The sequence below is a fragment of the Sminthopsis crassicaudata genome, chromosome 5 (assembly GCF_048593235.1).
Source record: "Sminthopsis crassicaudata isolate SCR6 chromosome 5, ASM4859323v1, whole genome shotgun sequence".
Lineage (NCBI taxonomy): Eukaryota > Metazoa > Chordata > Mammalia > Dasyuromorphia > Dasyuridae > Sminthopsis > Sminthopsis crassicaudata.
This window is the reverse complement of record NC_133621.1, coordinates 192,226,443-192,241,116: the sequence shown is the minus strand read 5'-3', so window position 1 is coordinate 192,241,116 and position 14,674 is coordinate 192,226,443. Positions and strand designations below refer to the sequence as shown.

The 14,674-nt window shown below is 35.5% G+C and overlaps 1 protein-coding gene across 4 annotated transcripts in view; it reads right to left on the bottom strand.

The window, feature by feature from the left end:
• The window catches only part of STYK1 (serine/threonine/tyrosine kinase 1), a 30,861-nt gene extending 16,487 nt beyond the window's left edge, over positions 1-14,374 (bottom strand). Inside the window, exons 1-4 of one of the 4 annotated variants that reach the window (XM_074269189.1) lie at positions 13,589-14,349; positions 7,322-7,448; positions 2,119-2,267; positions 1,145-1,279 (exon numbers count right to left, since the gene is read on the bottom strand). In XM_074269189.1, coding sequence (XP_074125290.1) covers positions 1,145-1,279; positions 2,119-2,182 — 199 coding nt within the window. In that variant the 5' untranslated portion in view covers positions 2,183-2,267; positions 7,322-7,448; positions 13,589-14,349. Of the gene's footprint in view, positions 1-1,144; positions 1,280-2,118; positions 2,268-7,321; positions 7,449-13,588 lie in introns of all 4 variants that reach the window. The other 3 variants (XM_074269190.1, XM_074269188.1, XM_074269187.1) reach the window with 3 other exon arrangements.
• Positions 14,375-14,674: the final 300 nt, after the last annotated feature.

Here is a 14,674-nt window from a genome sequence, read left to right as displayed (position 1 = left end):
CCAATTTCAGCCCTACAACCGATGCCCTTTCCCTAAAGCCCTTAGTCTATGAAAACCCTCTATATCTGTGACGTCAAACTCAGAGGCCACTGAATATACACATAAGGATCCCAGTGAGCCATAACACCAACTTAAAAAAGCACGTGCTACTATTATCTATATTTTATTGTATCCTATTGATTTTATCCAGTGACATTTTAATCTGGGTCAGGCACATTTAGGAGCACTGTGGACCTGAGGTAGCCAGGGTTGACAGCTGTTCTATCTTATTATTTCTAGAAAGGATAATCTCTGTCCTAGTTGGGTAAAAATTTGAACTTTTCCTTCTTATTAAATACATCCAGGCAAGGGGAGCACCTTGGTGTTGTTATTGTTTTGTTTTATTTTTTTTCTCTCTAGGGTCTTACATCCTTTCCAGGAAATATTTTGTGGGTAGGGAGGACTAGACATGTGATTTCATTGGCATAGGAAATCCCTATGAGAAAACTCCCTCTACCAGTGCTGAACAATTCTCCCTCTGCCAACTTAGAGCTTTAAAGAATTGGTATTAAGAAGTGTCAGTCCCACAGTAGTTATGTGTCAGAGCCAGGATTTGAACTTAAGGCTTCCTGATTCCATGGCTGATTCCCTATCCATTATATCACATTGCTTCTCATCTGAAAAGTATTCATTATATTTAACTTAAACATTTCTAGTAAATTCACTTCCTCTTATTATATCTTTAGTAAAGCTAAAAACCAGCTGGTCATCTCCCACCTCTGGTTTAATATCCATTTATATATAATGTAATTAAGTCTACACACCCTTATCTATAAACTCTAAAAGAAAAGGTGTCCTAGATGCCGGGTTGGAAACACATCAAACTGACAGAGCCTGAGTCCTCCCTTTTCAGCTCTATAATGTTTTTTGATATCCTGTTGGAGGGAAAAGGGAATGGAACAGGAGACTTCCTCTGCCATTGTAAATGCACAACACTGCTGCTTTGAAATCCTGGGAAGTAAGATCGTCTTCATCCCACTTCCATTTTAGGAGGGCATCCTGGTAAGACCCTTGAGCCTTTAGACTTTAACTCATTTTCTCTTACTTTTCCCATCCTTATGAAAAACCTTTAGTGAGTTCTGAAGTCCCTTCCTCCGGGTTTTACCTTGGAGTCTAGATAGCTGTCTCTGGATCCTTTGTCCTCGAAAGTGAAGCCATAAAATGACCACCAGAAGAATAAGGGAAACTGCAACAAAGAGTGTGGGAACGATGACAACTTCATACTGGTTCTCCCGGAGAACTGGAGGTAATAGTAGAGAAAAGAAAGGAAGCATAAAGGAAATATGGCACAGAAGTCCCATAATCAACTGGATTCCTCTACTAACTCACATGCAATTACCTCTGAAGTGGAATATAGATGCTCCCCCACTGAGAGCTCCAAATGGCTTTGCTCTTTAGTCCTTCTATTGAAGAAACAAAAATTCCACTAGGTTGAACTAGTGCTCTCCTTTATACAAAAGTTAAAATTATTGACAGAGACAAAGAAGAAGCAGAGCTTGAAACGCTGATCGGCACTTTTTCATATAGAAAGAATATCAGGAGTGTGCTAGAGCCAACTGGTGTTCAAGAAACAAATGTTAACTTTTCAGTGTGGTCATTTATACCTTAGTAATTGGCAATGGATACAAATCAGGGCTTTCTTTATTTATTTTGTTAATTATATAGACTCAATAAAAGGATTAGAAAAATGTTATTAACATAGATTAAACTTAAAAATATTATTATTTTAAAAAGTTGGAAAGAGGGCAGTGAGGTAGCATAGGATAGAGCACTAGAACTGGAGTCAGGAGGACCAGAATTCAAATCTAACCTCAGAAACTTACTAGCTATGTGACCTTGGGCAAGTCACTTAACTCCACTTGCCTCCAAAAAAAAGTCTTTAAGCACATTTTTTTTCTTTTTCTTTCTTTTTTTTTTTTTCTGAGAGCTCATTGTTGAGCCTTTACCATCATACCATTGCTCTTCTGGAAATTATTAATACTTCCTTCATTCCCTCTGGGTTTTCAATGAATGATTCCAAACTGCCTGAGTAAGCTTGTCCTTGAGAGTCTGGAATTGACATAAGTGGTTTGAACTTACTGCATAGTTTGTCAGTGAGGTTGCATTCCAGCAGCATCCTTGTCATCCCCCTTGAATCTCCCATTGCAATTGGGCTGCCACCTCCAGTGCCTGTTCTACAGGATGCATAAAATGTTCACATCTGTGAACAATCCCACAGGGATTGATGACTGAAATATAGGAGAGTGTATTTAGGTTTTTTGCTTGTAGTCATTACAGATCAATAGTTATTAAATCAATAAGACTCCTGTAGTTCTTGGAACCATCCCCTCTCAAGTCCTTTTTTTTTTCCCCCTGAGACTGGGGTTAAGTGACTTGCCCAGGGTCACACAGCTAGGAAGTGTTAAGTGTCTGAGACCAGATTTGAACTCGGGTCCTCCTGAATTCAAGGCTGGTGCTCTATCCACTGCATCACCTAGCTGCCCCTCTCTCAAGTCTTGAGGCATACATTTCTTACCAGCCTCTTGCCTAACATCTTTATTATTTTCCTTTTATTTTTATTTTTTATTTTTTTATTTTATTTTATTTTTTATGTATTTTATTTTTTCCCTCAATTAGATGTAAAGATAGTTTTCAACATTCATTTTTGTAAGATTTTGAATACCATATTTTTCTCCCTCCCTCCCTTCCCTTCCTTCTCCAAGACAGCAAACGATCTGATATGGATTATACACATACAATCACATTAAACATATTTCCCTATCTTGTCTGACATCTGATTAATGTCTATCATATTCTCCACTGTGGGGAATATATATTATCATTTGGGACATTCTCTGTTATGGAGAAGATACGGAACTTTTTTTATGAGTTCTAGATACTCTCATTCAAGCACAGAAATGTGTCCAAATTGGCATATACATCACCAGCCTAGCACACAATAACCAATTGTTGCCAAAAATTTTGTTTCTCTCTTATTTGTTACTGTTTTTAGACATTTTTAAAATCGATAGGGGCAGCTAGGTGGCACAGTGGATAGAGCACCAGCCCTGAATTCAGGAGGACCGGAGTTCAAATATGGTCTCAGACACTTAGCACTTCCTAGCTGTAAGACCCTGGGCAAGTCACTTAACCCCAGCCTCAGGGGGAAAAAAAAAAAAATCTATATTGTCCAGCCCCAAACCTCTGCTTTGCAGATATAAACCTACATCAATAAAAAGGTGGTGACCATAAACCAGACCACAATTCCAAACATCATATATGGGTTTTGTTGCATTCACCGCGATCAAGGTCCAAATTTGGTACCCATCATCTAGGTATACACTAGAGCTACCCAAACATCTTTATTATCAGCTATACACTGCTTGCATTACTGTAGCTGTGGCTAATACACATCCTACCGTGAAACATGCTGCACTGATGACATTTCCCTTTGTCCTTATTCCAATATTCAGGTACCCACCCAGTTTAGGCTGCCTTTAATCTCTCTGAACATAACTCTCCCCTATTATCTTTGAGTGTACCAGACTTTCTCTACTCTTTGTCATACTTAATACTACATAATCTACCTCTCACATGAAATACTTTGACTCCAATTTTCTTCTTGTGGTGGGTGTGATCTCAAAGTCCACAATGTAATGAATCCAGAGTCACTTGCCCTCTGGTCTGTATTTCAGCATATTTTACATTCTCTCTGTGATTACTTAGAACAGTCTCCATGCCTGTGAGGTCACAAAAAGTCTGCTGTCTTAAGGGCTATACTTCTTACTGATCTAGAAGATAATTATGGAGTTTGATTGCCTTTAACTACTATCAGATTTCACAATTTTATTGCTCTTTTGATGGGAGTTTCCAGTTAACAATACTTCCATTAACTGAATTTTACAGTAATACATTGTATCTTATAATGAAGATGATATAGTTATATAGTCTTGCCTTATAGTTATATTATGTATACATTGCATTTAGTGCATACATTATACTTTGTATTGTATTCATTCTAATAATCATGGTGACATTGAGAGCCAGATTTTTCTAGGATTCAAAAAATGTACATTATCAGTACAAGGAATCTGCCACCTCTTAACCCTAGTCTCTAGCCCTATTCATAGAACGTGTAAATAGGAATGATATTTAATAGAGCTCTGAAAGGACGGTCATGTGTGTGGCCTGTTGACAAAGGCCCAGGTAAAAACAACAATAACAACAAAAAAGCAGCCAAACTGAAGTATAGAAACTTTCAGCAGAGAGAGCTAAGACTTAAAAGGGTTTTAGACTTAGTGAAGGACCTGGAGGTTAAAATGACTCTGGGTAGCAGAAGCTCTATCTGTGGAAAAAGTAAAGGCAGAAAGGGCATTTGGGAGCTAGTAAGAAATTAAGGGTCAAGCAGAGGGAGGGAAATCTTGAATGTAAATTCAAAGTACTAAGAGTTATCTAAAAAATGTCTACATATCAGTTAGTTTTCTTATTACTATGTCTCTTTGCCCTCCTTTTCAAAGTAACATCAAAAGCAATTGTGTTCATTCAAATAGCCAGCTTAATGAATTTGAGCCTTTAGAGAACAAATCTTGAAAACACAACACAGGGACAGAGGTTCATAGATTTAATAATCATCTATTCCTACCTCCTCATTTTGCGAATAAGGAAAGTGAGACTCAGGGAGTTTTAAAGGCTTTCTAAAAGGTTCCAAGTAGTATATAATAGGGAGAAGAGAAAGGGAGTAGGAAGTCTGAATCCAGTGCCCTTTCCCTTACCAACCTTGCTCAAAAGACAAATGGAGCCAAGGGTCATTTAGCAGTCAGCTCATATCTGGAAACTCTGCCCAGAAACCAAATGATACACCCACAGATACACATCTAAATAAGCACCACACCGCAAAGCCACAGAGTCACATGTATCCCCATAAAACTCATATGGGGAAGCCACATTTGGATATGTATATAGGAGTATACATCCCATAAAACGGGACATTAATAGCATTTACATTCCAGGATTCTTGTGAGTATAAAATTAGTTGGTATTTATTTATAAAACACTTTATAAATGATGATGTTGTCTCCCTCTCAAAAACATCATCCTCTGAACACAAAGTTAAGACTTGGTCAGGAAGAACATTTCCTAAATGCCAGCTCACACTATTAGCAGGACTTGTCTGTGAGGTGGTGCCAGCAGATTGAGTGCCTAGCTATGTACTATTCCTATTACCTCACCTTGACAATAATGCTTTGAATGCGGAGAGGAACTAGAATGAGGGAACAAATTTTGGGGGCCATGATAGAGAGCTCTCTATGAGCTCATGATCTGGACATGTGTACAAATAGTCCTTCAAATATGCTCTACTGTGCTTTTTTGTACAGTTAAGGACAGTTTAGCCTGGAGGTAAAGGGATGAACTTCACGTTTGACTCAGAATGCTTCTCAAACTTAGAAGTCTGGTATTTTAAGATTATCCATACAAAAACAATAAATGTGAGAAAACTCTTCCATTGCAGAGCTCATATAAACCAACCCCATTCATAGACATGCATGATTAGATTAAAGAAAAAACTATGTCTTTTTGGATGGGGTTTTTTTTTCTGTATTTGGACTCTTTTCTCATATACTTGACAATCCAATTTTTCTAAGATCCTTCCTAATAGTCTGTAAGGAGCTGTCTTTTGATGATTATTCAAAGCCCACTATTTGAGCATGTTGAATCTGACTTTCAAAAGGAAGCTTCTGGAAGTTCCAAAACACATTTCCTCCATTTGTATATGTCAATAATCCTCTGCATACCTCATTTATAGTTTAATAATACTTTCCCTTATAGATTCATCTCTTTTCCTACCAGATTCTAGTAGTCTTAAGAATGGCAGCAACAGAATAGAAGTCAGTTAGGTAGGAATCAAAAGTCACAACTAAGTATCAAAGAATTATTGGGAAGATTATGAATGTTTCCATAAAAGTATTTACACAGACTGTCTTAATTATCCACAGATATCTATTTTTAACCTGTATTATTTTTCCTCTCAAGTTTGTCATTTCTTTCTTTCTTTCTTTCTTTCTTTCTTTAGCTCTATGTAAGGAGAAAAAAAGCATCACTTCTTTACAAAAGCAATATATCCTTGGACAGAAAATTATGAGTTTTCTCTCACTGAAATATGTCAAGTAGAAGTTTGAAGAGCTTTACTAGAAGCAGTTCCTGCCTAAGGTTGGACTGGATGATTTCTGAAGTTCCTTCCCATTCTGAAATTCTGTAGTTCTGTATTCTTTTCAAATTCTCTTCATCCAGTAATTGATATGGAGAAATTGGGGTGAAGAATGATGACAAAGTATTAGCCACAATTTTTATCTAGACTATTGTCTAAAAAACCAATCAGTCAATGAATTTGAATTGACATAAGTTAAATATTCAACACCTCCTTTGACATTCACATTCACAAAATCAGCCTAACACCCCTTCTTTACTACCCTACAATATATGGTGACACACACCCACAAATATCATGAAATACATTTAATTCACATCCATAGTTGCCCATATTCTACCAGCCCATGGATCCTCAGAAGTGAGGAAAAGAACCAGGAGGACCCAACCTCTCCTGCCCAGACATAAGCCCAAGCAGAAAATCTTTACTTGTTCTGATATTAAATGGCTTCATTTCAGAGAATTTTAACTAACTCTTCCACCCCAGCCTCACTCTGGCTTGTGTACTACATATTGAATATTGAGACCTAGGTTCTTTTTTGTTTTGTACTGTTTTTGACTGAACCTCTGAACTTATTAATATGTGGATAAGACTACCACTGCAAACTGACTTGTGCTCTATAGTCACAGAAAATTGTCTTGAATATCAAAAGATAGAGCAACTTCATGATTACACAGTTGTATATGTCAGAGGCAACACTTAGCCATAGGTTTTACTGATAAGCCTGGCATGCCAATGTTTTTACCCAGAGTTCACAGGAATTTAGTATTGTCTTGAATTTAGCATTGATGAAGACGCTGGGAAAAAGAAACCTATGCATGGAAAATCCAATTTAGACAAACAATATGGGATAGTGAAAGAAGGAAAGATGTGCTGTATATCTGCTTATCCATCATATCTCTAGGGCTATGCAAAAAAGAAAGTAAATGGTCAGGGCCATCACCAGACAGAAAAGAGGACAGATTTCCCAAGGCATAAAATAGGGGCAGAGCTTAAGCAGTATAAGTGAAAGTGGCAGGTATTCTTATTCCTAGATTATGTACCACTCCTTCTAAACTTATTCCTATTAGTATAAAAGAAAACTTGATGATCACTTACAGTGAATTCCATGATTTATTTATTGGTTTTGGATAATATTGAGAGTTGTTTTGCACCAAACAAAATTCAGGTCATTGCTGCCCAACAAAACTGAGGTGGGGAAAGGGGAAGGATAAGCTCTGAATCCCTGTGAAAGAGATCATTTCATCATCATCATCAACCAAGATTTAGTAAGAGAAATAATCAAAGCTATACATTGATATTACATCCAGAATATTATTATATGGCTTATTTGTGCCTAATCCATGGTAAAGCCTTCAGAACTCATGGTCTAATCACCAGACTATACTTTGATCCCAATGTAGTGATTTACTCCTCTTTGAGAACAAAGGAGAGCAACCAACATCCAGAAACATTATTATAATACATGAGCACCCTTTTACATGTAAGACTATATGTAGATGAGGTGAGGTTCATCCCAAGCTTCTTTTTATGGGGAAATCTATCCTCTACATCCAGGAGCTTTCTTATAAATGGAAAATATATGTGAAAGTATACTTTAAATACATATATTTATATACATATACATTTGAACATGAGATGGTGTGTATATACATATGTGGAAAGACAGCTAGGTGTCTCAGTGGATAGAGTGCTGGCCTTGGAATCAGGAAGACTCATCTTCATGAGTTCAAATCTGACTTCAGACACTGCATCACCCTGGGCAAGTCACTTAAATCTGCTTACTTTAGTTCCTCATCTGAAAAATGAGGTGGAGAGGAAAATGGCAAACCACATTAGTGTCTTTGCCAAAAAAAACCCTCAAACAAGGTCGCAATAAATCAAGCATAACTGAAACAATACAACAAGAGCAATAAATAAATAAATATATATACGTAGGTATATGTATTGTGTGTATAATAGATATAAATATAAATATATATCTATATCTAGATAGATATATGCATATCCCTATCCACAGAGAGATACATAATGATGATGACAGCTAACATTTATATAGAACTTAGTATGTACTAAAAAAACACTGTGCTATATGATTATCTCATTTGGTACTCCCAACAACACTTAAAGGTAGGTGCTATCATTTCCCTCATTTTATAAATGGGAAAACTAAGCCAAACAGTAATTGTCTGAGGCTGGATTTGAACTCAAAACTTTCTGATCCCAGGCCTAGCACTCTATCCATGGCCAGGAATACTATAGGCTAGGATAACTGGAATTATACCTGTTAATGATTATTGAACCTGCTGGCTATAAACACAATCAAGGAAATTAAATATTGAGAAATAAGAGAACAGATAGGAGTTCTACTATTTAAATTTCTTTCTCGAATAGCTGGACTAATTCACAGTTCCACCAGCAGTACATTAATTAGGGTAAAATACCCTAGTCCTCCAACATTTATTTGCCATTTTCCTTTTTGTCATCTTTTCCTATGTGCTCGATATAAGGCAGAACCTCAAATGCTTTAATTTTCACTATGGTAATTACTGGATTTTGAATATTTTTTCACAAGTCTATTTGTAATTTTCCCTCTTTACTTTGAAAACTTCCTCTTCATATCCTTTTACCATTTCTCTGTTGGAGAAAGGCCATCATTCTTATATAATTGAATCAGTTCTTTCTATATTTGGAAAGTAGAATATTATCAAAAAAGTACTACAAAGACTTTTCCCTAAGAACCATTCTCTCTACCAATTTTAACTATATTGGTTTTGTTTGTTTATCGATCAAAATAGTCTATTTTATCTTCTGTGATCCTTTCTGTCCCTGGTTAGAACATGAACTCTTGTCCCACCTTAAATTTGAAAGAAATTTTATTCTTTTTCCTCTAATTTGCTTATGAGATTACTTTTTTATGTCTAAATCATGTACCAATTGAAATGTATTTTACCTATGGAATGAGATAGTGGTCTGTACTTAATTTCTGCCATATTGTTTTCCAGTTTTCCTAGCAACTTTGTTGAATTGTGAGTTCTTACCATAGAAATTAGAGTCCTTAGGTTGGTTGCCAAACCATGCTATTTTTTATTTGCTTCTATATTTTGTGTCTGTAGTCTATTCCACTGATCAAACCCCTTATTCTTTAACCAGGTCTAATTCATTTTAATGGTTTGTAATATAGTTTGAGATACAATACTGCTAGGACTCCTTATTTTCCACTTTGTTTCATTGTTTCCTTAGAATTCTTGACTTGTTGTTCTTTCAGATGAAGTTTGTTATTATTTTTTTTGCCTCTAGAAAATAATCTTTTGGTTGGCATGGAATAAGTAAATTAATTTAGATAATATATTCATTTTTATATTAGCACAGCCTTTTCATAAATAACAAATATTCCCCCAATTATATGAATCCAAGTTTATTTTTTGAAAGTCTTTTATAGTTGTTTCTAGGTATGATTTGGATGGCCTCCCAAATAATTTATGCATTATCATCATTTTTGATTGAATTTCCTTTTCTACATCATTCTATTAGGTTTTATTGGAAATATACAGGAAAGCTGATGCCATATAGATTTACCCTGAAAATTGGATAAATTGCAGGAATTTCATTTTAATTTTTAGTTGACTTTCTATGGTTCTATAGAGAAATCATTATATCATCTACAAAAAGCGATCGTTTTGTTTTTCATTTTGCCTCTCCCCCTCAATTTCTCTCTCTCTTTCTCTTTTTCTTATTGCTATAGCTAGGATTTCTAGCACTATGTTATATAGTAATAATGATAATGGGTATATTTACTTTTCCCTTGATCTTATTAGGAAAACTCCAACTTTTCTCCATTATATGTAAAGTTTTCTCTTGGTTTTAGATAGACATTATTTACTTTATTGAAGAAAAGTCCATTTATTTTTATGTTTTCAATAGAAACTTGTATAGGAATGTGTGGAAAGCCTTTAAAATATCTATTAATATAATCATATAGATTTTATATTACATAATAGTATGTATAAAAATATGCCTTCATTTTTACAGTTTTTCTTATACTACACTAATCTTAAATTTTTGATATAAATGAAACCTTGTCATAGAATATAATCTTTTAAAAATATTGTTGAAGTATATTTGTTCATTTTTAAAAGCTGTATCAATATTCATTAGGAATATTGGTAATTTTCTTCTCTGCTTTGTCTCTCTGATTTAGGTGACCAAAGAAAAAATTGAAAGCCTCCCTTTATTTCCTATTTTTGCAAACAGCTTATGTAGCATTGAAATTAATTGTTCTTTGAATATTTGATAAAATTTACTCTATAAATTCTTTGAAAATTAATTTGTGGTTTGCTTAACTCCTTTGTCTGCTACTAGATTATTTAAATATCTGTGTGGTTTTTTCTCTTGGATGTAGATTACTCTCATTTTTTAAAATATAGAAATAGGAAACAAGATATATGAGCCAATAGTTAGAATATTTTCTTTGCCTTTGTTTGATATTCATAACATCCATTATTTTTTTCATCTCTCTATCAGTTATCTTGGAATAAATTGTGGTGCCTCCCACATAGACTTCCTCTATATATACTTATTTTTGTCCTCCTACTCTACCTGTCTGTTTTTAAATGCCATTTTTATTTCCTGATGAAGAATATCAGGGATCATATTAGAATCTAGATATGATAAATTCACTGAAACTGATGCAGAAATAAAAACTTATACCATCTCCTCTTCCCCTCCAATTTTGTTTGTTATTCTTTTTCCAGATTCATCATCAATACTTTTAAGATGATCTAGATTGAGTCCCTTGTTAAGCTTTCTAGAAATTTACATTTTTCCCTGTGCTTTTTGCTCTTTACAAGACCATGCCGTTCATATCTCAATCTATCCTCTCTCTTTACATTTTATAAATGTAAATATTCTAAACTACTTTTGCCCTCACTTGACAAAGTGATTAAGTATCTCCTACATAAGTTCAATTACAGACTCTGACTTGCTCTGGTAATTGTTTTATATTAAATGTGCATAAGAAATTCAGTTGATGTCTTTTGGATTTTTTTAACCCAGTTCCTATTTTTCAACATCTGCTGTTTACATAGATCATATTGGAATTTTCTCAATATGGGATATAGATTCTTATTTTTATTCTTATAACTTGAAGTTAATTTAGTTTTTTGCATCAATGGTTCCCCTACCAGTATGTACTAGCAGTTTCCTTCTTTAAGAATAATTGATTCTTATTTTTGTGCAGTTATTAGTTATTATATCCTGACTCTCTTTTTTTTTGAAGAAAGCTTACATGATATAGAAGCATGAAACTTTTTTTGTAATCTAATAGTTTTTGGCCTCCTTTTTTTCTTCATCCTAAACAATACTTTTGCTTTTCTTCTATGTATCTACCTTTGTGCTAAAGTTACTAAGTGATAAAATATATTTATTGAATTATAGGGTCTTATCAAAGCCTTTGGAGAATTTCTCTGTCTTCTTATCTTCTACAACATATTCTGGCACAGAAACTGAAATTAATGTGATCTTTTCCCAAAAGCTTACAATGAGCCCTACGATATGAAATGGCCCGATAACTAAGAAATATTGTTTTTATCACTGTGAGATGTACAATAAAAGGACTTGTACTAATTCTTTTGTATTCCACTCCTTAGAGAATTCATGTGAGCCATTTTTCTATTTAGTTGTAACTTTGTTTTGTCTTCTGGTTTCATTTATGGTGAGAAAGTCAAGATTGATATGATTCATTCCCTTCAATATTTTATCAACCTTCTGGTCATTGGAGGCCATAGTACTGACAACAAAGTTAATGTTTATAGATACTCCCCAAAACTACAATTATTAGAACTCTTTGAAACTACAGTGATAGTAATAGAAGAGCGCTACTCAGGATTGATGTCTATTCTAGATTGTGGGGGCTTCTTGCCTGTAACCCTTCCAATGTGAAAGGGATATCTATATTATGTTCTGAGAAGATATTATATCCCCAGAGCAAAGGTTCTTAACTTTTTTTATGCCATAGATTCCTTTGCTCATTTAATGCAACCTATGGATTTCACCAGAATGGTGAATTTAATTTGTAAAATAAAATTCCCAAGAAAACAGTTAAATTTAAATAGTTATCAAAGATTTTTTTAAAAATAACTTCACAGACCTCCAAGTTGGTTTTGCTGGAAATCTTCGATGTAAATGTGAAATAGTTATTTATTAAGCATATCAAAGAGAAAATTCTAATTCATATAAACTTTGAACCAGATAACCTCCAGGAATCTCTTCAAGATTTTGTGATATCCCCCAAAGTATGTGGATTAGCCAGTTGACACCTTAAATCCAGGCAATCCCTGATGAGTTTCTTCTCCTCTCACTTTTGGCAGCTATTTCAGAGATTATAATTATCTTGGCCTTTTCTGGAAGACACGGTTTGAAATGAACTTTAGGAGAACTGAAAAGTAAACATCTGCCCAGGATTAAAAACTGGTCCATTGACAGTTTATTAATTTTCCAGTTTCTTGAATCTGCCTATCTTCATAATCCCTATGACTAAAGATATATGTATCCTAGAAGGCTCATTCAGATCCTGTCTCTACTTCATGCACAAAGAAGTAACACAGTTGCTCAGTGTCCAAGCTTGCTGATATCTAGAAGCCTTTTCCTATCTTTCTTAATCTTAATGCCTTCCCTTTATTGATTATCTGCAATTTATGCTTTATATATTAATGTATACTTGTTTGCATGTTCTCTCCCACATCAAACTGAGTTCCTTGACAGTAGGGACTAATTTTTGCCTTTTTCTCATAACCCTACTACTTAACACAGTACCTTAACACAGATAGTAGATGCTTAGTAGATGTTTATTGTAGACTTGACATAGAATTCATTAGGAACTTGCACTCTCCAAACAGCATAGAAAATATACACACCAAATCCTACTTTGTCTCATTCATAGATTCTATGCTACACGCTTACTATCCTCAAATATAAAAATCCATAGCCATTTTCCCCAAAACGGACATGAACCTGCTTAAGGAATAGGAACTTCACTTGAATAGAGAACTCTTTAGTAAAGGATCTCCTTCTACCAATGCAAATTGTCACCTCTTCTACAACATTATGTGGACCTGAGCCCAGCTTTTCCTGGCTGCAAAACTCATTCTCTATCTACTAAGCTGTACTATGAAGACGCATTCTTTCTATCCACTAATAAACATCATTAGTTTCCCCTCCTTCCCCCAGGAATTAAGTGCTGGGAGAGAAGAAAGAAAAGAGAACATTCCAACTTGGACCAGAAATGGAAAAAACTGAGCAATCAACCACCACCTGAGACAGGCATATACACAGAAATACTAATCATCAATGCTTCATTTTTCCTACCTGAATGATAGGGCAAGGTTCATCAGCACCACCTGCTTGGAGCTCCTTTCAAACAGATTGACTGTTCAACCTGAAGTCTTCAGGTACCTTATTTCCCCAACAAATCAGTCTTTCTCTGATGCTCATTCCTCTTGGCTTCTGTCCTCTGATTTCAAAAAGAGATCTTCAACAGTTTTCTTCCATTCTGTAGGGATCTTAATTCTTGCTACCTTTCTAGCATAATTATGCAAATTACCCTGTCCCCGAGCAAAGGATCAGGGAAGTAAAGTACCCTTCTCTCTCTCTCTCTCTCTCTCTCTCTCTCTCTCTCTCTCTCTCTCTCTCTCTCTCTCTCTCTCTCTCTCTCTCTCTCTCTCTCTCTCTCTTTTTTCTTTCCCTATCTCTTTCACTCTTTCTCCCTGGTGTCTGTGTGTCTCTGTGTGTCTCTGACAGTCTCTCTCTCTCTGTCTCTGTGTGTCTGTCTCTCTCCTAATAGAGCCTCTGTCCCTAAGGCAGCGGTATGATTGTGCAATCAGGAAGCTACTGCTACTACCATTCACCTGAGCGCTGTGTCATGCTGGGTGTGTCACTGCAAAGAATCTGTACATAGGACTAATTGGTCTTAGCGTCACAATAAGGGCTGACACCTAAGGTCTAGGAGAGATGACACGACATTTATGGGAGTACAGTACCCTGGAGCAAAGAGAACAAATTGCTACCTGGGGAGGTAGTCTGGGTGGTGAAGGGAGAGCCAGATCTGAAAGGAAAGGGAGGAAACGGTATTGACTCCAGGGATCTTGTCAGATCTAACTCCTAATTCTAGTTTTGTGGATGACTGGATAATCACCGTAGAGCATAGCACCTGATCTGACCATGGCTTGCCTTCCTCCTCTGAGTAACCCACTATGTCTGTCAGGGAAAAGCTGATTCAGACACCAGAATCACAAGTGCAATAGGAAAGGATTAAGATAGAAATAATGAACATGAACTTGGCCAGATTTTGAGAGATAGTAGACTAACATTAGTAGGTCCCAGCATGCATGGAATTAGAGTTAGACATTATATTAGAATGTACAACAACAACCAAAAATTCACCAAATTAAGTCA